The 23,704-nt window shown below is 38.9% G+C and overlaps 1 protein-coding gene and 1 pseudogene across 3 annotated transcripts in view; one reads left to right on the top strand and one right to left on the bottom strand.

Annotated features, from left to right (window-relative positions):
• Positions 1-9,975: 9,975 nt before the first annotated feature.
• YAE1 (YAE1 maturation factor of ABCE1) overlaps positions 9,976-23,704 on the bottom strand; it is a 967,894-nt gene continuing 954,165 nt past the window's right edge. The window contains exons 2-4 of one of the 2 annotated variants that reach the window (XM_050783325.1): positions 16,283-16,420; positions 12,209-12,330; positions 9,976-10,580 (exon numbers count right to left, since the gene is read on the bottom strand). In XM_050783325.1, coding sequence (XP_050639282.1) covers positions 10,151-10,580; positions 12,209-12,330; positions 16,283-16,411 — 681 coding nt within the window. In that variant the 5' untranslated portion in view covers positions 16,412-16,420 and the 3' untranslated portion in view covers positions 9,976-10,150. Of the gene's footprint in view, positions 10,581-12,208; positions 12,331-16,282; positions 16,485-23,704 lie in introns of those variants that run through there. The other variant, XM_050783324.1, reaches the window with a different exon arrangement.
• LOC126950127 (thioredoxin-related transmembrane protein 1-like) lies at positions 12,325-14,852 on the top strand (annotated as a pseudogene). The gene has a single exon (XR_007724062.1). The product of XR_007724062.1 is annotated as a thioredoxin-related transmembrane protein 1-like (transcript).

Raw genomic sequence — 23,704 nt, 5'->3', positions numbered from 1 at the left:
TTTTGTTCACTATTGACCCGGACATTGCAAGACATACAGCATCTCCTCCCCATAACCATTGCTAGTAGTACTCCCTTTTCATCCCTCTGGCAAACAAAAAATATGCCCTGAGAGTTTCCGAAAACTCTCTTATTGATAACAACCACTTTAAAGTATAATTTTATATGAACTTTGCAAATGTTTAAAACATTTTCTTCTTTTCCCTCCTTCCTTAGTTTTCTTTTAAAGTAATAATGGAGTGGGGGGCGGTGAGGAGAAATCATGCTAATTACCTTTAGTTCTGCCAGCGGGAAGCTTGACTGTGTCTGAGTCATGGCAGAGTTTCATGATGGCTGTTGTGTAAAGACAGTTAAACCTCTTGTAGCTTATTCAAATTCTTGCAGTTTATTCAAACTGCAGGTATGATGCTCAGGAGAAAATATGATAATAATACTAACGTCTAGTGACTTCTGAACATGTAGCAGGCACTGTCCTAAGTGCTCCACATATGCAGATTCTTTACAAAAACCCCAGAAGGTAGGTTCTATTATCTGACAGATGAAGAAACAGGCACAGGAAAGTGAACTGACCTGTAAATGATGAAGCTGTGCTTCAAAGCAATCACCAAGCAAGTGCTTTATGTACATTATTGCATGTAATCCCCACAGAAACAATGACATCACTGCCATTATCTCCATTTTATAGATCTTACACATTTGGAAAGTAGGAGGCTCAAATCTCCTGGGAAATACATGGCGTATATGCACACTGTTTATTAACATGTACAAAATAATGGCAAACAAGGCCAAAGTTATTGCCACAATCAAATCAATGTAGAGAACCAAATAAATTCTGTAAATATCATATTCTCTTTCAAATCTATTTAAAGATCAGTCACTTCTCATAGAATTTTCTGAGGTTCTGCCTGAGTATCTTACTGGATATTGTGGAGAAGTGACTTATAAGTATGATATTCATTTTCCCCTAGAGTTAATAAAAAATCACTCAATTGGGCTAAGAGTTGTCCCAGTTTTGAAAACTGGTCTTTCTCTTTTAAAACAGAAGCAATATTGTGACAAATGCAATAAAGAACTTTACTTTCATTTTGTTAAGAGCAGGCAGTCCCAGAGTTTTATCTGCAAAATATACATTTTTGTATAATATGTTCACATGGATACATAACATTTTATATGACTTTCACTTAAAAATATAACATTTTCCTTGTTTCTGTAGTTCTCATAATGATAAATTGTAATGGGCGCACAACATTTTTTTGAGCGGATGTTAAATTTACTCAATTTTTTAAATTGTTGATCATTTGGGTTATTCTAATTTTTCTCTACTCTAGATTGAATGCAGCAACAAAGAGCTTTGTGCTGAAAGTTTTTAAAATCACCTTTATAATTCCTTTAACTAAATTCCTAGAAGTGGGATTTTTAGGTAAGTGTATGTAAATGACTTTGATTTGATACATCTTCTGCTATACTAAATCAAAAGCTATACTCATCTTCGGCATCTTTCTTTGTCAGCTTCTCCACTTCATTCTTTCCATCAGCTGAACACCATCTGTCAATGGCCACTTACTTTGCCTGACTTTCTCAAGTTGTCCCTGGTTACTTCCTTGGAGACAAAAGCAACCTGTGATGAGGTCAGAAGTATCATGTTCACACTAAAGAGGCAAGGCCTCTGATGAGTAGCTGAGTGAAATCCCATCTCTGACCTCAGTGCTTCTGCTACCTTTCATGAAGGCCATCCTTTGTTCCAGCACACTGACAGAAATAAAAATTCTCTCTAAGCTGACAAATGGAGTGGGTCATAAGTGAACACTGTGACAGATTTCAGACATCATACAGACCTCATATTGGCCTAAAAGATAAAAATCACAGACAATATATCATTTGGCAGCTTGAATGACAAAACAATGTGATTTTAAATGAAAATACTTTTAATTTGCTCCTACAAATGAATTAATGAGTTTTCCTTCTACAATCAATTCTATTCTATTTCTAAACAGCTGATAGATTAAAATTATATGATTAGTTAAAATAACTATTTTTTGTTAAATTTTTTTTTGGCTGGGCATGGTGGCTCATGCCTATAATTCAAGCACTTTGGGAGGCCGAGGGAGGAGGATCGCTTGAGCCCAGGAGTTCTAGACTAGCCTAGGCAACATAGTGAGGCCCTATCTCAACAATAACAACAACAAAAGCAACAATAACGAAATTAGCCAGGCATGGTGTAGTCCTATCAATAGTCTGATCTTTCCAGAAAGAATATCACCAAAGTACTAATCAGAACTACCTACAGATTCAGTTCTCAGAAGCTGGTGTAGTGCCTGTAGTCCCAGCTACTTGGGAGGCTGAGGCAGGAGGATTGCTTGAGCCCAGGAGATTGAGGCTGCCATGAGCAGGAATTGTACCATTGCACTCCAGCCTGAGTGACAGAGTGAGACTCCATCTCTTAAAAGAAAAGAAAAAGAAAATTAACTTTTACTTTTTAAAAAGTTATTTTTATGGTTATTTTCTTGTTTTTTCTTTTTTCTGAGACTGGGTCTCACTCTTGTCCATGCTGGAGTACAGTGGCAGGATCATGGCTCACTGCAGCCTTGAACTCTTGGGCTCAAGCCATCCTCCTGCCTCAGCCTTCCAAGTAGCTGGGACCACAGGTGTGTGCTACCATGCCCAGCTAATTTTGTATTTTTTTGTAGAGATGGGGGTCTCCCTATGTTTCCCAGGCTGGTCTCGAACTCTTGGGTTCAAGCAATCCACCTGTCTCAGCCTCCCAAAGTGCCGGGATTATAGGCATGAGCCACCATGCCAGGGTGGTTAGTTGTTAATAAGCAAATAATTTGCTGTTCTATGGTATAATTTTTAATTACAAGTTAGAGAGTTTTTGGTTATTTCAGAATCTGATTTTGGAAGAAAGATGTTGTGCAATGCCTCCAAATAAGAAAAAGAAGATATTTTATTTTCAGGTTATTTACAGTATATCCTCATTTCATTCATTTTGCTTTACTGGGAAAAGCTATCATTATACTATTGTCAAATCACTCATATTTCATTATTACGAGAGATTTGACAACTCATTTGTTTTGTGTTTAAAAAACTATCTAGAACTGTATACTTCTTTTATAAATAACAAAGCCATGTTACACAGATAACGAGGATTAGGTCATTAATAAGGAAACAGGCTTAACTGTTCTAGAGTTGTATTTGATGAGAGGAAAATCTTCCTGGTTGTCCATTTGTTGACTAAAAAGAGAAGGTTGTGATATATTTGAGTAGGTTAACAAAGTTGTTGTCTCTCCCTATGGTTACATCCTGAAAAGTTGTGTTTGTGTGTATGAGAGAGACAGCTGAAGAGTGAGACCAAGAGATGAACTGAAAGTGTTGTTTGAAACAGTTTAGGTGCAGTCCTGCTTGCAAGTAGAGACGCTTCCTGCAGGTAAGACTAGATTTTTACATGACTTCTGATTGAAGGCTGCATGCTTTGGGTTCTAGGTGTTTACTTTTAGGCCTCAGAGCTTTGGAAAAAAGGTGCTTTTTTCTTTTGAACAGGTTTTCTTACTGATTGCTTATTTTGATTTAGAAAAATTCTCAACCTAGAATTTAAACAAGAACAGGAGGATCCTGATTTCATATTTGTTGACATACCCCAAAAGCCCTCCTCATCCACTCAACTTCACAAATGGCTCAATCTGTCTGGTATAGCTTTAGGGATAATCACTAGCTTCTCGTACTTGGGACTATGAGGTCTAAGCAAAGGGCACATCACCAAGGAATGAAATACGGACTAGTTTATCAGGTGCACCAGCACCACCTAGTGGTCTTGAACTAACTCAACAGCTTCTTCGAAAGAAACAGGATCCGAAGGTCCAAGGCCTCTCTCAGTGGTGAGTTGCATACACACGCATGAAAGCACCAGGATTCAATTTCCGAAGAACTCAATCTGTAGGTACTTCTGATTAGTACTTTGATCTTCTTTTTGGAAAGAGCAGACTATTTATAGGGCAAGAAAACGGAGTGTTACACACTGAGGACTCTTGGCTCTTTCTGGCAGATCTGTAGCAATATGCACATATGTAAGAGGTGAGCTAACACCCTTCTTTTGAGTTGAATAGGAATATGTAAAAGCTAGACACATCATCACAAAATGAGTGACATACAGTATCTTCCCGTTTGGAGGGTAGAAAGTCTAAGAAGTCCGAGGAGAATTTAGTTTCTCCTTTAGTGTATGTGCTAAACTACTTTCTACATAATATTCTCCCCTCCCAGTAGGCAATGGACCTTCTCTTTTTCTACATGTATAGCAAACAAATTTCTGGTAAATTTTTCGTTCCTTATAACTGTTGGTTATTATACTTTTTTTTTGTTTTTTTAGACACAGGGTCTCACTCTGTTGCCTAGGCTAGAGTGCAGTGGTGCAATCACAGCTCACTGCAGCCTCAACCTCCTGGGCTTAGGTGATCCTCCCACCTCAGCCTCCTTGGTGGCTGGGACTACAGGTGCATGCCACCATGCCTGGCTATTATTATTATTATTAATTTTTTTTTTGGTAGAGATAGGCTTTTGCCATGTTGCCTGGGCTGGTCTGGTCTCAAACTCCTGGGCTCAAATCATCCTCCCACCTTAGCCTCCCAAAGTGCTGGGATTGTAGGCGTGAGCTATATACACATAGCTTGGCTATTATATACATTTTTAAAATAAACATAATACTTGCTGACTGGGGAAGACTTGAAAAATGCAGAAAAGTAGGTTTTTTTGTTTTTTTTTTTTAAGACAGAGTCTCACTCTGTTGTCCAGGCTGGAGTGCAGTGGCGCAGTCTTGGCTGACTACACCCCCACCTCCTGGGTTCAAGCGATTCTCCTGCCTCAGCCTCCTGAGTAGCTGGGATTACAGGCACCTGCCACCATACCTGACTAATTTTTGTATTTTTAGTAGAGATGGGTTTTTGCCATGTTGGCCAGGCTGGTCTCAAACTCCTGACCTCAAGTGATTCACCCGCCTCGGCCTCCCACAGAAAAGTAGAAATTAACAGCAAAGGAAACACATAGCTCACAGTTCCCCTTCTAAACACAGTCACTGCTACTGTGTTATTATTTAGTAAGCATCTACCCTGAGTACACACTCTGGAAGCAGGCTTGCCTTGGTTTAAATCTCAAGTGGGCCATTTAGTAGCTATGAACTGGACAAGTTACTTAGCCTTCTTGGTGCCTCGATGTCTTCATCTCTAGGATAGGCATAATAATAGCTCTGCAGGAGAGGGCTATTACGAGGATTAAAGAAATTAATATATATAAAGCTTTTAGAATATACTGCCTATATGTAGTAAACACTATCTGCCTTAGCCATTACTTTCCCTCTCCTCTTCCTCCAGCTCCTTGCTGTTATTAGAACTATGCACCAGGGAACCTGCTAGAAACTAGCATCTTGGTTTGTTTTCACCTAGCTTTTGCCTTTGCGTAGTTTCTTTCTGTCCTTTCTTTCTTAGTAGCTGAAACTATACTAAAACATAATTTTGTATCTTTTACAATTTTTTATATTGTAATATTATTCATTGTAAAATTTGTAATGACTGGTAAATGCTATTATCTTAATGTAACTATTTAGCCTGGTGTAAGATAATGACAGTTGGGATATGTGGATTTTTATGCAAATGAAGATAAACACTTTTTAAAAAGGCAAACATAAGGCAGGTGTGGTGGCTCATGCCTGTAATCCCAGCACTTTGGGAGGCCAAGGCGGGTGGATCACCTGAGGTCAGGAGTTCGAGACCAGCCTGGCCAACATGAGGAAACCCCATCTCTACTAAAATTATAAAAAATTAGTTGGGTGTGGTGGTGGGCCCCTGTAATCCCAGCTGAAGCAGGAGAATCGCTTAAACCCAGGAGGTGGAGGTTGTAGTGAGCTGAGATTGCGCCATTGCACTCCAGCTTCGACAACAAGAGTGAAACTCCATCTCAAAAAAAAAAAAAAAAAAAAAAAAGCAAACATAAGGTTTACAAAAGACTGTAACATGATGTATTTTGGAATCCTGTTTCTGGTTATATTTCCATGTTGGCTAGTAGATTCATTTTTTTTTCTCTTATCAAGCACCACCTATGCATCTATGTAGAGGGCATGATGCTGAATGCTGTCAATATAACACTAAATAAGGGATTTTCCTGGAGAAATGTGAAGAGGCACACAAAGTGATGCAGGTGAAACATTGGGAAGAGCAATCAGCTCTGCCTGATGAAGCTGAAATTTAAGCTGGTATTGGAGGGTGACTGGAATTTGCTGGGAAAGGACGTGGAATAAAGTATTCTAGGCAGAAGAGTCAGCAATGAGTAAAAATCAAAGTTGGGAGTAAGCCTAGTGTGTCCATAAAGCATTGTAGTAATGCCTGTAAAGAAGTGTAGTGTGCATGGTGGGGTGGAAAGAGGCAGGTGGGAAAAGAAGACTGACAACACTTCTTTTGAGCCCAACACTTCAACAGGTTTGGGCCCAGACCTGGGAAAAAAAAAAAAAAAAGGAATAAATCCAGGTTTTAAGTCAGGGAGGTAAACAGTTTTGGGAAGATAACATGGGTAAGGGAGAGAATGGACAGGAAGACAGCTAGATTGTAGGTACTGACATTAGTGATGAGGCTGGTACACAAATTAATTAAAATCTAAGTGATTAGAATGAAAGGAGGCCAGACTCAAACTGTTTGAAAGATGTAAAGCAACTCAATTGGAAGTAGTTGATGGCAAAGGAAAGGCAGAGGAAGAGTTAAAGGTTTCCAGCTACGGATGAACAGGGATGACATTAATGGGTGAGACCATCTAGTCAGAGTATAAAAACAAAGAGGTCCAACAGTGAAAACTCTGGGGAATCCCTACATCTAAGCAGCAGTCAGAGTCGGGGAGAGTTAGCAAAATGACAGGGAATAGTAATAAGCAGGACAAGAAAAAGGGTTGCTGGAGAAGGCAAGGAGAAGGGATTGTATGTATAATCAGTAGATGGTTCATGTCCAATGATGGAGAGGAGACAAATGGTAGGACTGAAAACAAGTCAGTGATGGGCAGTTGTGTGACTTTAGCAAAAAGTAGTTTAAAGCTGGAGAGTGCATAAGGGGTTAAGAATCTGAGACAGTGATGAAAGACTCCTACTCCAGCATGTTTGTTCAGAAAAGGCATTAAGTAGGGGCAGAAGCAAGAAAGGCAACTATGGTGGTAAAATATCTTCATGACAGAGATTTGGGAATTTCTGTAGAACAAGAAGCCTGCTCGGTGGATCACTTCCTGTACACACACACACACATACACACACATCCCTACACCCACATCCACACACACACTCTCTCTCTCTCTCTGTCTCTCTTTCTCCTGTGTCTTAGACTGGAACCTTAGTTCTAAGAACAAAGCTCTAACCTTAGTTGGAAGAGGGTAAGAATCACAGCTTAGACTTGGCTGAGGCTTTTATTTTGGTTTCCCACAAAGCAGTTAATAAGCAGTGTAAAGGATATATATTAGGTAAGGACACAGGTACGTGTATTCAGCTGCCTGCTCCCTCTACATATCACATTTTTGGTGGTGTCAACAGTCCTAGTAACTGAAATGTCAGAAAAGTGTGGTGCTGTGGGCTTCCTTACCACCCTTTTTAAAAACCTCAGATACATCAGCACCTGGAAGTAACTTATTTTAGATGAAATTTGTTTCTAAGGAAGCCACACCACTCAGTTTAATGTCTGGGTTCTGGGCCTTGAAACTCTGGCTGTGCCAGCTCTGGGGCAATCTTGCTTTACCATTTTTCATTTATGCTTATGCAGGGTCTTCTCATGGGAAGACCTGGCAGGCCTACAACATGTGAGGCAAGGCAAGAAACCCAAGGCAAGTAAGCTTTCTTTGCCTTCATTCTTGGTTCTAGTACAAAGGCTCATGTTCATGGAACACAGGTAGAATGAGCATGCCATTAACATTCCTCTGCAGTCCAGTAACTTCTGTATTTCATATTTTCAGAGATAGGGTATTAACTGTTACCCAGGCTGAAGTAGAGTGTGGCGATCTTGGCTCACGGCTGCCTCAACCTCCTGCACTCAAATGATCCTCCTAGCTCAGCTTCCCAAGGAGCTAAGACTACAGGGACTTAACACCATGCCTGTCGGTTTTTTTTTTTTTTTGAGACAGAGTCTTGCTCTGTCACCAGGTTGAAGTGTAGCAGCGCAATCTCAGCTCACTGCAACCTCCACCTCCTGGGCTCAAGCAATCCTTGTGCCTCAGCCTCCCCGGTAGCTGGAATTACAGGCATATGCCACCATGCCTGGCTCAGTTTTCGTATTTTAGTAGAGACGGGGTTTCACCATGTTGCCCAGGTGGGTCTCGAACTCCTGAGCTCAGGCAATCCACCTGCCTTGGCCTCACAGTGTTAGGCTTACAGGTGTGAGCCACTGCACCCAGCGGATTTTCTTCATTTTACTAGAGACAAGGTCTCACTATGTTGCCCAGTCTGGTCTTGAACTCGGACTCAAGTGATCCTCCTGCCTTCACCTCCCAAAGTGTTGAGATTACAGGTGTGAGCCACTGTGCCCGGCCACTTCTGTACTTTTAAAAAGGCCAAACAAGTTCAAGAGATGTTTTCAACCCAATAGTCTCAACTAGCTAATTCTCCTGATTTCATTTTCTATGAAAATCTGTACAAATACACCATATGTGGCCAATGGTGGCAAGGGGTGTTATCTTCAGGGAATCTTATCAGGAAAAGCTTAGATAAAAATCTCAAGATTTACCACACTCATGACATTTTTACTTAGGGTGGCCTTGAGATGCATCATTAGAGGTAAGTATTTCATATCTATATGCACGGCACAGCAACATTAAGACTTTAGGGGCTGCTTATAATACCCATATTCCATGTGGAGTGGAGATTTTGGCTGTGTCCATAAACATGGAAAGATACATATAACTAGACAAACTAGTAAATCTCTGAAACAGTCTTTACATCTGGAGAGAGAGAAGAACTTTTTTTAGCCAGCTGTCAAATGGCACTGGTATCTTCAGTGGGTTTTAATAAATCCTGAAACTTAATATGGCTTTCTGATTTCAAATTTGTTGCTTCCATTTCTTAATGTTCTTCTGTGAACTTTGAGGAGGGTCATAAGATCACAGTAATACATTTTTAATCTCTTGAAAAGATATACTTTGTCAGATTCTTCATCTCAATATGCCTGTCTTTCAGCTTAGACGGTAGGTATAAATAGGGGCAAAAGAGCAATTAAGGCTACCAATGAGGGACAATTATTTCGGTGCCTTTGAAGTCAGGTATCTCATATAAACTTGTGTTTCAGGTGAATAAAAGTGATGAGAAATCCTCTCCTGATTCTGATATGCTTAGGTCCTGGAGCAAAAATTTGAATCTAATTTTGTCCATGCTAGACTAAGAGTATCGGTTCAAGGTAATATAGAAGTCAGTGGTTTCAGTGTTTTACTCCTATGTGAATATGAAAAATACTGCAGTTTAAAATAATCTGGCACATTGTTAGGCAACATTATTAATTCCTTACTACTTAGAAAAACTAGCTATTTTCCTTAAACTTTAGCATAAAATATATTTTCTGCATTTTTCACAAAACTGAATGTCCTTACTTTTAATTAACACAAAACCAGAACATTTTAGTATTTTGCTGTTAATCATTTAATCAACAGCATAAACATTGCTTCAGTTTCTCACAGTCTCTTGATTTCAATATATATCTACATATATGTGTGTGTGTGTGTGTGTATATATATATGTCTGTCTATATTTATGTTAACTATTAGGTTATTTTTATAACTTTGGTTTGGTAAGGTCCTGACCACCCAATAGTGACAGGAGGTAGAAGAAGGGATAGGTCCTTCTAAATATGTTTAATTCTTGTTCACTTTTGCTAATGAGTCTGAAAACAATTCATTTTGACCACAAGTTTGGAAATGTCAATGACAATGGAAATTTCTGACCATATCTTAAACTACATAAAAATTACCAGCGACAAAGAAAAAAGGCTTATATTACATTTAATAGTGTTAATTTTGAAGACAATAGTGTTAATTTCAAACTTCCATAAAGGATAACCCTACTGTTGAGGTGTTTGATGCAGAAACCAGTACAAATTTCGATTGTTAGGAAACCAAATGTTCTGAACATTATTTTCGTTAGAAAAGGGAAGATAATTTTATAGTTGTTTGAGGTGTTGTAATACATCTACTGATAGGCCCAGCTGTTTAACTAAACCGGCTGTCTGTTCCAAAATCCACGTGGGGCTTGGGTTTTCTGAATGTGCATGCTCCTGCGTTCTACAACATTCTAAATATGAACAATCTATCCCACTATGGCTCTTGCTACAGTTTTTGTTAAACTCAGCATTATTTTCACAGAGTCTTTCATCTTTAGCTTCATCAATCTTTTTCTCAGCTGGAACTACATGACAAATGTCCATATCCTCAATGGAGTCCAATAAATCTACAACATGGGACGGTGAAGTGATTGATTTCAGATGTTTGAGCACATACTCTTCACACTGGCCAACTGCATCCAGAAGATTGTTTATTTTATTGATCAAAGTTGAATTATTATTATGAAGGTGACACCAGGAGAGCAAAGCACTAAACAAAAATATAAACAAGGGTTAAATAGCAAAATAGGACTTAAAAATATAAGACTGTTTATCAATTGGACTTAATCATAAAACTGTTTATAATTCATAACCCCTCTTTCACAACTCTATATACACTTTTCCTGATTTTATACTTTTCTCTTATGACTATGTAATATCTGTTGAAGATGAATACAACTCCAAGAAAGAAAAATTAGTTTCTTCTTTAAGGACATTAAACAGCTTCTAAACTAGCAATTCTCAATCATGGATGCACATTAGAAACACCTGAAGAGCTCTGCAACCTATCAGGGCCCAGATTATACTCCAGACCAATTAAATCAGAATCTCTGGGGGTATCTTTTTTTTAAAGTTTCAGAGTTTATTTCAAGGTGCAACCAAAGTTGAAAACCATTGTTCTAAGCATATAGTTGCTTGCCATCAAGAATGAAGGTTAGAGAAAAAAAGTTTTAAAGAGACTTCACTTTCCTGGGCTTATGTCACACAGTAGACATTGTTTGCTGAACTACTAACAATTTCTTTGAAAAAGGTAAAAATGCTTCCAGTCCTAACAGATTTAATATCAGCCATGTCATAAAATAATGGTTATGAAAAGTATTTAAAAATAGAATCCACTGATAGAAAAGACTCAGCAGTAGCTTTCTAAGGTTATATAACATTAACTTGATGATGTGAATATTCACATTGACTATTTTCCTACTGTAGCAGACTAAATTCTGGTTCCTAATGTTGGATTTTCTAAAACGCCAAACACAATAAATTTTTCGGTTTTGTTTTGTTAACTTTTATCATCTACTCTTCTTTAAAATGAGTGCTTCTTTGAAGCATTTTTTTTTTCTCTACCAAGAGCAGTTTAAAGGGTATAAAACAAGGGTGTCCAATCTTTTGGTTTCCCTGGGCCTCACTGGAAGAACTGTCTTGTGCCACAGATAACATACACTAACACTAATGATAGCTAATGACTCAAAAAGAAAAAGAAAATAATCATGAAAAAAATCTCATAATGCTCATAATGTTTTAAGAAAGTTTATGAATTTGTGTTGGGCCATATTCAAAGCTGTCCTGGGCCACATGTGATATGCCGGCCACTGGTTGGACAAGCTTGGTGTAAAGCATCAAAGAGGACAAGGCTGCTAGGCTCCTGGCTCTGTGTATCATTTGACCACTTGGCTCTGATATATGCCATTATTGCAATGGTATCCTGACAAGTATTCAATGTTCAGGACTAAAGTAAATGAAATCAATTTTCTCTTAATTACCAACTATTTTCATTATGTACTTCTAGTCTAGAGGTCTGTCATATTGTGTGGAAGTATTAAAAGTTTTATTCAAAATCTGAAGACCTTTTAATGAGATAGATAATTGTTCAGGTAGCAGAAGTATACATCTTCTTACCATTTCTTTGCACGAAAGGACAATATGTAGTTCACATATTAAAGTGGATGAGCTGATAACGATTTTGACTTTTTGAAGGCAATATAATTCTATGTTCTGTGACACACTTTAGCATATTTAGCACAAGGAAAAGCACTTCAGTTTAAACACTTTATTTTTATAGAAACATCCTCCGGTAGTATTGAGGTTAAAATGATCCAGCATTTAGACTTTAAAAATTACCTTAATGTTCCTCGGAGTCGTCCATAGTTTAAAATGACTTCTGCGCCTTCCTTATAACCTTGATTGAAGCCCTGTTGAAGAGTAACTGCTTTTCCAGCATCTATTCCATCTCTATAACCTTCCTAAAAATAAGTAATGGAGAACTGCAGCTGTAACTAACACCGAGTATACCACATGTAGGCTTTTCTAGAAAAGTACAGAACCAATTTAGAAAGCTGATGAGTTAGGCCTTTACTGTGTTACTGACCATAATATGGCATAACAATATAACTAAAGCAGACTATGCTTCTCATAAGTTTATTATTGGTTTATCATTACTTATCCACTTTTGAAGTCTAGAGTTACTGGGCAATTTTCAAAATACTGATAATCACAGTTTTTAAAAAACTTAGTATTGGGCCTCCACTTTTGCTGTGAGGTGGGCAAGTGGCAGACATGGCACCTTCCAGGAGTCTTGTAGTTCCCCTGGCAGTCCTGGTACTGTTGCTTTGGGGTGCTTCCTGGACCCACAGGCAGCAGAGCAACATACGTATCATCATGGACAAGAACTGGACAGAGCTGCTGGAAGGAGACTGGATGATAGAATTTTATGCCCTGTGGTGCCCTGCTTGTCAAAACCTTCAACCGGAATGCGAAAGTTTTGCTGAATGGGGAGAATATCTGAGGTTAATGTTGTGAAAGTAGATGTCACAGAGCAGTCAGGACTGACTGAACAGTTTACAATAACTGCTCTTCCTACTATTTATGATTGTAAAGATAGTGAATTTAGGCACTTTCAGGGTCCAAGGACTAGGAAGGACTTCATAAACTTTTTAAGTGATAAACAGTGGAAGAGTATTGAACCCATTTCATCATGGTTTGGTCCAGGTTCTGTTCAGATGAGTAGGATGTCAGCACTCTTTCAGCTATCTATGTGGATCAGGACTTGCCATAACTACTTTATTGAAGACCTTGGATTGCCAGTGTGGGGATCATATACTGTTTTTCCTTTAGCAACTCTGCATTCTGGACTGTTATTAGAACTCTGTATGATATTTGTGGCAGATTGCCTTTGTCCTTCAAAAAGGCACAGACCACAGCTATACCCTTCAAAAAAATTATCAGAATCTGCTCAACCTTTGAAAAAACTGGAGGAAGAACGAGAGGAGGATGAAAAAGATGTTTCAGAAGAAGCCAAAAGAAAAGAAGGAACAAAGACTTTCACAGAATGCCATAAGACAATGCTCTCTGGGTCCATCACTGGCCACAGATAAATCCTAGTTAAATTGTATAGTTATCTTAATATCATGATTTTGATAAAAACAGAAGACTAATTATTCCTTTTGGTTTGAAGTGAACTGTGACTTGCTTGTATATTACAGGGTTCAGTCTAGATTGTCATTAAATTGAAGACTCTACATTCAGAACATAAAAGCACTAGGTATGTAAGTTTGAAATATGATTTAAGCACAGTATGGGGTTTAAATAGTTCTCTAATTTTTGAAAAATCATGCCAAACAATAAGATTTATGTATATTTAATAATAACCTGTTTCAAGTCTGAGTTTTGAAAATTTACATTTCCCAAGTATTGCATTATTGGGGTATTTAAGATTATTTTAGAGAAAAATATTTCTCATTTGATGTAATTTTTCTCAGTTTCATGTATGTGAAAAAAGGAAGATATTTCCCATAAACGGGAACTTTGCCCACTGTCTCAAGAAATATATATTTCAGTGACAATTCAGTCGTCTTTTTAGAGATATATTCCAAAATTTCCTCATATTTTTAGGTTATGCAACTAATAAAAACTATCTTACATTAATTAGTTATAGTTTTCTACACATGGTGATATAGGATAAGCTAATGATTTAGGAAGTTTTTAAGTCCATGGTATTCTCTTGATTCCAGTAAATGATTTTCTCTTGTATTTTTCTTATTTACTATGGGTTACATTTTTTATTTTTCAAATTGGATAATTTCCTGGAAGTGTTTTTTATGTTTTAGTAAACAGTATTTTTTGTTGTTGTTTCAAACTGAAGTTTAGTGAGAGATCCATCAAATTGAACTGTCTGTTGAAAATTTAAAATTTTGGGCATTCATTTCATATTTTAAATCATTCTTGCTGAACTTCTACTTGAATTTTTTTTTTTTTTAATTTTTCTTTTTGGATGTGAAGGTGAACATTCCTGATTTTTGTCTGATGTGGAAAAGCCCTGGTAGTTTACATTTTGAAAATTCACAGAAGCTTAATATAAAACAAAGTTTGCATTCTACTCAGGAAAAAAATCTTCTTGTATATGTTTTAAATGTATCTTTGGCCTCATACAGAAAGTTATTACTTAATTTCACAGTCTGTAATGCTTGATGTTTTAAAATCATAACTCTCTCTCTATATATATTTACTATTATTATTATTTTCTGAGATGGAGTCTCGCTCTGTCACCCAGGCTGGAGTGCAGTGGCTTAATCTTAGCTCACTGCAACCTCCACCTCCCAGGTTCAAGTGATTCTTCTGCCTCAGCCTCCCAAGTAGCTGGGACTATAGGCGCATGCCACCACGGCCAGCTAATTTTTGTATTTTTAGTAGAGACGGGGTTTCACCATACATTTTTATATTTTTTAAGAGACAAACTTCATATTTTCCTGTTCTTTCCTGACTACTAATATTGTGTGGTATCTCACAGGTAGAAATCAACAGGATGGGACATTTAGTGTATTTTTACTCCTTAAAGAGCTAGAATACATAGTTTTGACCTTACAAGAAGGAGGAAAACCATAAATACAATGAATCAACTGACCATTATGTAGTAGATAATTTCTGTAACGTCTCTTTCTTTCTAGGCTCTGTTGGTAGGTGAATCAATTGGATTTATAGTAGAATAATGTACAAGTTTTCTTTAAAGGCCTCTCCTTTAGAATATAAAATATTATATCATTGAAGAGTTTGGATGTGTAACTTGTGATGCCTTAGAAAAATATCCTAAGCACAAAATACACTTTTCTAACCACTTCAAAAGATCAAAAAACAAAAGACAAAACCCAGGGTTAGCAACGTATTCACAAAAAGGATACATGGAAAATTACACATCTGGGGTCTTGCCAACTGATTGGAATGGTGTGGGTGGGTGAGGAGACACAGCAAAGCAGAGAAGAAATGGTTTTAAAAAAAGGATGATGAGAAGTCTGGTTTCAGAAATTTTGCATAATACCTAAATTCAACTAACCTGCAAAGGCTGTGTGGGTAGTGATTTCGTTCTGCATCTCTCACGGTGCCACAGCATTCAAGATGCTCAATACTTACTAGCATAGCCCCAGTCTCACATAAAGCATTGTTGTAATTGACAAAATGGTTTTTGGGCTAAGCAAATACCACTTTACTGAAATATTAAACAAGGTAGATTCCCAACTGCAGCTTTAGCGGCAATTTAATGGTTGGCAAATATATTAAGTTGATGTGGACCTCACTACTCGGTCCTCACCCAGAACTAGGTTCTGAAGGCTGCACACAGAAATTAAGCTCAGTTTCAATGAATAGTGAGACAAACTAGAGATGAAAAACTTACATCTAACAAATAAAAAAGAAACCAACTTTAATATTCCCTTACCTAGACACCAGTATTCCACATTAGTTTTCCCTTATTGCCCTCTGACAGCATGCTTAAGTTCATCTTTTCAATATGTCTTGATAAACACCACTCCTTAACTTTAGGCTCCCCACCCATTCAAGCAACCCATTTAAACTGCGTACACGTCCTTTGACAGCCATAATTAGTATAGTTAGTGTATGTTTCTCCCCAGCTCCTTTCCCTGCGATCCTCAACAAATTGCAAACTGTTCAAAGTCTAGACATAGTTAATTTTGGTCGGTCCTCAGCTTCTAACGCACCCCCTAGGCGCTCAAAGAACGCGTCTTGTTGTTTTACACGCTTTCAAGTAACCATTGAGAAATCCTAGCAAGACGCGGGTCGGACCGGGTTCCTAGGGATAAAGAGGGCAGCGCCGGGCCAGGCTGGGGCCACTCTGGACCCAGCTTCTTCACAACTCCGTGCCTCTTTCCACAACCCAGCACCCCGCGCCGTCCACACCACGTTTACTTTGACTCGTCTCTGCATGTGGCTCTGCCATTCCCGCTGCGCCAGGAGCGACTCGTCTGCCTCCTCGTCAAACACGTCCCCTTTGTCTCCAGGGCCCCGGACCAAGGACGCTCCTTGAACCCACGACATCACCGAGGCAATTACAGGGTCGCAGGCCAACGGAAGCGCCAACAACTCCTTCCGGTCCGAAGGCGGGGCGAAGACGGCGAGTGGAGGCTCGGGAGGGGCTGCGCGTGCGCATGGGCGTGCTATGCACCGTGTCCGCCGGCAGAGACTTTCGCGTGTGGTGATTTTGGGCTCCCTCGGTTGGTGAAGTATTGATGTGCGCCTGTTAGTTGTGAGCGAGGCAGATTTCCTCGCGTGGCCGGCGCGACCTTCGCCTTTGCAGAAGGCAGCCGGGACCCTCAGTGAAGCACCTTCCATTTACACCGTAGTCCTATCATGGTCTAGGTTTTACACTTGCGCGCGTTGGGAAACTATTAAAGGTGGTAAAGTTGATGGGCAATTACCGCCCAAAGACTTTGTCTCATTTGGAATCTCCTCTGCGTTTAAAGGATTTGACAAACTGACATTTTAAACTGTTAGGATTGTGGAGTAAAGGATAATAGAATCGAAAAGTGAGATACTGCAGCCAATATGAGATTAGTAAGAAATACAGAGTACATTTGTAAAGCCAATATATTTATTCATTGATCCGCAGTATCCTTCTGCCTCCCATTCCTGTTCATATGCCCTAAACTGTTGGTTTGGTAAGGGTGGGGACTTGTGTCAACACCAGGACAGTTCTGACACATAGTAGATGCTGAACTCGATCTTGGTGAATGAATGAACACCTGTAGTATTTCTGTTTTGCTCTTTGCCTAGGTAAAATGAGTCATGTGATGATTATCTAACAATTTATTGAACACCTACCTTGTGTCAGGCACCATTCTAGGCTTTGGGATACATCGGTGAACAGACGGAAGTTCCCACCCTTTGTGGACTTTATAGTCATGTAAAATTGACAGGATAAACAATAAGCTATATGTAAGTAACATAAGTTTTGTTAGAACATCATAAATAAATGCTATGAAAAAAATTTTAAAATAAGCACAGTAAGAACCATGAGTGTGTGGAAGTGGGTGGTTGGTTGATGTTACAATTTTACATCTCCAGAGAGAATTTGGCATCTCACAAATAAAAAATATATAAACTATAAATATGTATATTTTATTACTGTAAATGTATTAAGACATATGTATATATCTTTATTAGGAACAAAATGGTAGTAAGCAATAAAGATAACAATGAATAAAATAGAAAACCTCAAAACTTGAGTAAGTAAGCCCAATTCCTTTTTGTATTATTTGAAAACACCAATAAGATAGATAATTCTGTCATGATCCTGATTTTTAAAGAGAACAAAATTATGCAAGAATGAGAAATGAGATAACCACTGATGCAGAAAGAGATTAAAATACTAATTACCAACTAAAACTCAAAAGCAACACATTTGAAAACCTGGGAGATATGAATGACTTTCTAATAAAATTGACCCAAGAAGTAGAAAACATGAAGAGGCTAATTACCATAGAAAAATTGGACATTAAATATCTACTATTAAAAATGTCACGGAGACTTGGGAGTTTCACATTAAGTCCTTTGCAATCTTTAAGGAATGATGGATTCTTAAACTATTTTTACCATTTTAGGGGAGAGAAAAAGAGGAAACTCCTTGAATCATTTCATGAAGCCAGCCTTACTGTAACTTCATAAAGATAGTATCAGAAAAACCCCAAAGTTCAAGTTAGCTTGTGAATATGTATCCAAAAGAGAATGTAGGTTGGTGCAAAAGTAATTGGGGTTTACTTTTGCACCGACCTAGTAGTACTTTATCAAAAGAATAATTCAAGAGGTTTTGTACCAGGAAAGCAAACTTCTGCAATATTAGGACATCAATAATATTTCATTGCATTTACTATTTTTTGTTTTTAAACAGGGTCCTGCTCTGTCACCCAGGCTGGAGTGCAGTGGTAAGATCACAACTCACTGCATCCTGGATCTCCTGGGCTTGAGCTATCGTCCTGCCTCAACCTCTTGAGTAGCTAGGACTACAGGCATGTACCACCGCACTTGGCTAAGTTTTTGGTTTTTTTGTAGCGACAGGCATCTCACTATGTTGCCTAGGCTGGTCTCCAACTCCTGAGCTCAAGCTATCCTCCCGTCTCAGCCTCCTAAAGTGCTGGGATTACAGGCATGAGCCACTGTGCCTAGCCTGCATCAACAATATAAAGGGGAAAAAACATGTTTTATTAATAAATGCTAAAAAGTCATTTGAAAAAATTTAAAAATCATTTCTAACAAAATAAAGTATAAATAGAAACTACAAATTGATAAAGATTTTACAAAAATTCCTATGAGTAGTATTTTAAACACTTAGATGTTCAGATGTTTCCTTTAACGTATAGAAAGGAGAGGGCATCTGGTAATCACTATTATTACTATTCTTTTAGAGACTAGCACAATAGCACATGCAATAAGAGAAGTAAACAAAATAACCTGTATAAATGTTGGATAATAAAAGATGAAGATATTTGTTTTTAAAAAATGAGACAGGATCTTGTTCTGCCACCCAAGCTGGAATGCAGTGGTGCAATCATAGCTCACTGCAACCTCAAACACCTGGGTTCAAGCAATCCTCCTGCCTCAGTTTCCCAAGTAGTTGGGACTACAGGCACGCACCACAATGCTGAGCTAATTTTAAAATTATTTTTAGTAGAGACGGGGGTCTCGCTTTGTTGCCCAGGCTGGTTTCGAACTCCTGGCCTTAAGTGATCCTTCTGCCTCAGCCTTTCAAAGTGCTGTGATTATAGGCATGAACCACCATGCCCAGCCTAAGATATTCCTTTTGGTCATTATATGATTATATGCCTAGAAACCCCAAAAAACTTCGCTTAAAAATAACAGAATAGGCCGGGCGCGGTGGCTCAAGCCTGTAATCCCAGCACTTTGGGAGGCCGAGGCGGGCGGATCACGAGGTCAGGAGATCGAGACCATCCTGGCTGACACGGTGAAACCCCGTCTCTACTAAAAAATACAAAAAACTAGCCGGGCGAGGTGGCGGGCGCCTGTAGTCCCAGCTACTGGGGAGGCTGAGGCAGGAGAATTGCGTGAACCCGGGAGGCGGAGCCTGCAGTGAGCTGAGATCTGGCCACTGCACTCCAGCCTGGGCGGCAGAGCGAGACTCCGTCTCAAAAAAAAAAAAAAAAAAAAAAAAAAAAAAAAAAAAACAGAATAAAAGAATTTGATAAAGTCTCTGCATATAAGAAAAATAAACATACCAGTAGCCTCTTCTAGTAATAATCATCTAGAAATGTAAATGAGATAAATATTCCACTTGTAATACCAACAAATATTATTAAATATAGTAATGACATATTTGTTTAGTTTTTAGTGTTTATTTAGTACTATATTTATAAATGTCAGGAACACATTTTTAAAATCATGCAGCAACATGCATAAATTTTGAGTGTAAATGCCACCTATGAAGATATAGAAAATTTCTATCACCCCAGAGAATTTCCTTGTGCTTGTTTGTGGTCAGTCCCTCATCCCTGGCAACACTTGGTCCAATTTTTATCACTAGATTAGTTTTGCCAGTTTAGAATTTCATAGAAATGAAATTGCATATGTCCTTTAATGTATTTGGCTTCTTTGACTCAACATGTTTTTGAGACTCATTTATTTGGTTGCATGTACCAGTAGATTGATCTATTTTATTGCTAAGTACTGTTTTCATTATAGGGATATACCATGATCTGTCCATCTAGTCATTTTTGGACATTTGGATTGTTTCCAGTTTTTGGCTATTATGAATAAAGCTGCTGTGGACATTTTTGTACATGCCATTTGTGTACACATTTTCATTTCTCTTGGGTAAATATCTATAAGTGGAACTGCTGGTCATATAGTAAGTATACATTTAACATTATAAGTGATATGGGCCGGGCATGGTGGCTCACACCTGTAATCCCAGCACTTTGGGAGGCTGAGGCGGGCAGATCATGAGATCAGGAGTTTGAGACCAGCCTGACCAACATGGTGAAACCCTGTCTCCACTAAAAATACAAAAATTAGCTGGGCATGGTGGCACACACCTGTAATCCCAACTACTCAGGAGGCTGAGGCAGGAGAATCGCTTGAACCCGGGAGGCGGAGGTTGTAGTGAGCTGAGATTGCACCACTGCACTCCAGCCTGGGCGACAGAGTGAGACTCTGTCTCAAGGAAGAAAAAAAACGTGGTATGGTTTGGCTGTGTCCCCGCCGAAATCTCGTCTTGAATTGTAGTTCATAATCCCCACGTATCATGGGAGGGACCTGGTGGGAGGTAATTGAACCATAGGGGCGGTTACCCTCATGCTGCTGTTCTTGTAATAGTGAGTGAGTTCCCATGAGATCTGATGGTTTTATAAGGGGCTTTCCCCACTCTTGCTTGGCACTTCTTCCTGCCATCATGTGAAGAGGGATGTGTTTGCTTCCGCTTCCACCATGATTTTAAGTTTCCTGAGGCCTCCCCAGCCCTGTGGAACTGTGAGTCAATTAAAATTTTTTTCCTTTATAAATTAGCCAGTCTGGAGCGGTCCTCTGTAGCAGTGTGAGAATGGACTAATACAATAAGAAACTGTTAAGCTGTGTTTCCAAAGTGATTATACCACTTTACACTTCCACCATCAATGTATGAGTGTCAGTTGATCCACGTCCTCTACCTCACTTGGAATTGACAGTATTTTTAACTTTAACTGTTCTAATGGGTGTGTAGTAATATCTATTACTGTGGTTTTAATTTGCATTTTCTAGATGACTTATGATATTGAACACATTTTCATGTGCTTATTTGTTATTTGTATATGTTTTTCTTTTGGAGATGGAGTCTTGCTCTGTTTCCCAGTCTGGAGTGCAGTGGAGTAATCTCGGCTCACTGCAACCCCTGCTTTTCAGGTTCAAGCGATTCTCCTGCCTCAGTCTCCTGAGTAACTGGGATTACAGGCGCCTGCCACCACGCCCGGCTAATTTTTGTATTTTTAGTAGAGACGAAGTTTCACCCTATTGGCCAGGCTTGTCTCGAACTCCTGACTTCAGGTGATCCATCCGCCTTGGCCTCTTAAAGTGCTGGGATTACAGTTGTGAGCTACCACGCCTGGCCAGTTTGTATATTATTTAAATGAAATATTTGTCTATAAAAAATTAGGTTGTTTTCTTACTGTGTTTAAAGGTTCTTTGTGTATTCTGGACATAAGTCTTTTGTTGGATACATGTTTTATGACTATGTTCTTTGCATTTATTATATCCAGCAGGAGACAGATATGGAGATAGAGTCAGGATTGCATGAGGTCTATAGGTGGGTGGGGAGTATAATGTCTGTGAAAGATAAAAAGAGAAGGAAACATCATTAGGCAGGGAAAGCCTCCAGAAAGTGATATTCCTCTGATTCCTGTAATAGGGAAGGGAGGAAGAAGCAGGATAGGGCAAAGAGAGTCTCAGATTGCTATTTAGATCCAACAAAGCCTTGGCCAACATAAAAAGGAACTCTGGAGCAAAGAACAAAAGGATCCCTGCATTAGGCACACACAGCCAGACTGTGATATGCCTGCTCAATCATTAGCTGGTGGATGCCCTGGAAGACTGTGGCCTTAGCTAGAAATCGGAGGCAGATCCTGTAGGTGCTTACAGCTGGAGGCTGACAGCTAACCAAGCCTTCAAGGACCGGATGATCTTTCAAGGTCTTTTCAAGTATGTGATTCTATTGTTTCCAAAACAGCATTTCCTCTCCTTTTTAAAAAAGTGAACTGTAAATAACAATGACATCCCCTGTGTAAATTTTGATGTCATAATGTGAACTCACTCCAGGGTATTTAGTCAACTTATCTTACACCTCAGTATCTCTTATATAAATACTCTGATGAGGTCAACCTTTAGGATTCACTATATTTTCTTCCCATTCTTCTGCTTATCGTTCATCCTTGTCTTTTCCTTCAAAGACTTCAACAATTCTTTTTTATGTCCTTCTATTTCCAATCTCCTGCTAAGTTTTATTCTTTATCTCAGTCTTCAAAACTTTATTTGTGACTTTTGCAAACTGCTCTTTTGTAGTTGATATAATAAACTCTAGGAGGGCACAGACCTTTTCTATACTTCTCTTCAAAGTTTCTAGCACACTGGGGCTTTAATCATTCCGTCTTTGGCAACCAGCCAGCAGGACTGATTTCCATATGCCAAGTGAAGTAGTTTTCCCACTTTTCCTTGTCCCTTCTAAACTTTCATATGTTCTACTATCCTTAGTGGCATTGAGCAACTAATTTCTTGGTTGCTGTCTTTTAATTACTTATATCAGGTTTGCAAGACTAGGTAATATGTATTAGAAAAATAAAATTCTTGCTGATGGTGAAAATAGATGGGAGATTATTTAAAATACAGCTTCTAAAGAGAGGACCTTGGAATAAGAATAGTAGGTCGATTCTGAGCAGACTTGCCTCCTTTCTTTTCAAGTCTGTAAATGACCCCAGTTCCAATATAGAATGTTTGTTGACTATTACAAATTATGAAATAGAAATGTCAGACAGGGGATCTTTCTTCCTCTTTTCTTCTTTGAGACAGGTCTCACTCTGCTGCTCAGACTGGAGTACAGTGGCACAATTACAGCTTACTGCAGCCTTGACCTCCTGGGCTCAGGTGATCCTCCCACCTTCGCCTCCTGAATAACTAGGACTACAAGTGCACACCACCACATCTGGCTAACTAATTTTTTCTTTCCATAAAGACAAGGGTCTCGCCATGTTGACCAGGCTGGTCTTGGACTCCTGGGTTCAAGTGATCCTCTCACTTTGGCCTCCCAGTGTGTTGGGATTACAGGTGTGAGCCACTGCACCCAGCCAATTTAAGAATTTGAAATTGTTTTAATTCTTTTTAAATTTTCCTTGACATTGTTAAGTTCGATTTAGCTGAAGAATGTTTCATACTCTTGCCAAAGATCAAAGTATTTTTTTAGTGGAGTTTTACTTGCATAATTCAACAATTATTTGTTGAACTTTAGCTATTGCACTAGAAGCTGGGGGAGCACATGTATGTTGCCTATTTCTTCTACAAGGTCCCCTTACAAGGTCAATAAGTCTTGTACCCACCCAAGAGCATTTGCAGCAGCTAGTGCTTCTGCCAAGAATGCTTTGTTCCAGATCTTAGCATGATTGACTCCTTTTCTTTTTTGTCTCACTTTGTTACCCGGACAGAGTACAGTGGTATGATCACAACTCACGGCAGCCTCAGATGCTTGGACTCAAGTGATCCTACTGCCTCAGTCTCCCAAATAGCTGGGATTACAAGTGTGAGCCACAGTGCCCAGCAATTGGCTCCTTTTAATCATGTGGATCTTAATACATTTAGTACAAA

This window comes from Macaca thibetana, chromosome 3, assembly GCF_024542745.1.
Source record: "Macaca thibetana thibetana isolate TM-01 chromosome 3, ASM2454274v1, whole genome shotgun sequence".
Classification (NCBI taxonomy): Eukaryota; Metazoa; Chordata; class Mammalia; order Primates; family Cercopithecidae; genus Macaca; species Macaca thibetana.
Note: the sequence above shows the minus strand (reverse complement) of the source record. Positions and strands in the feature narration are given on the sequence as shown.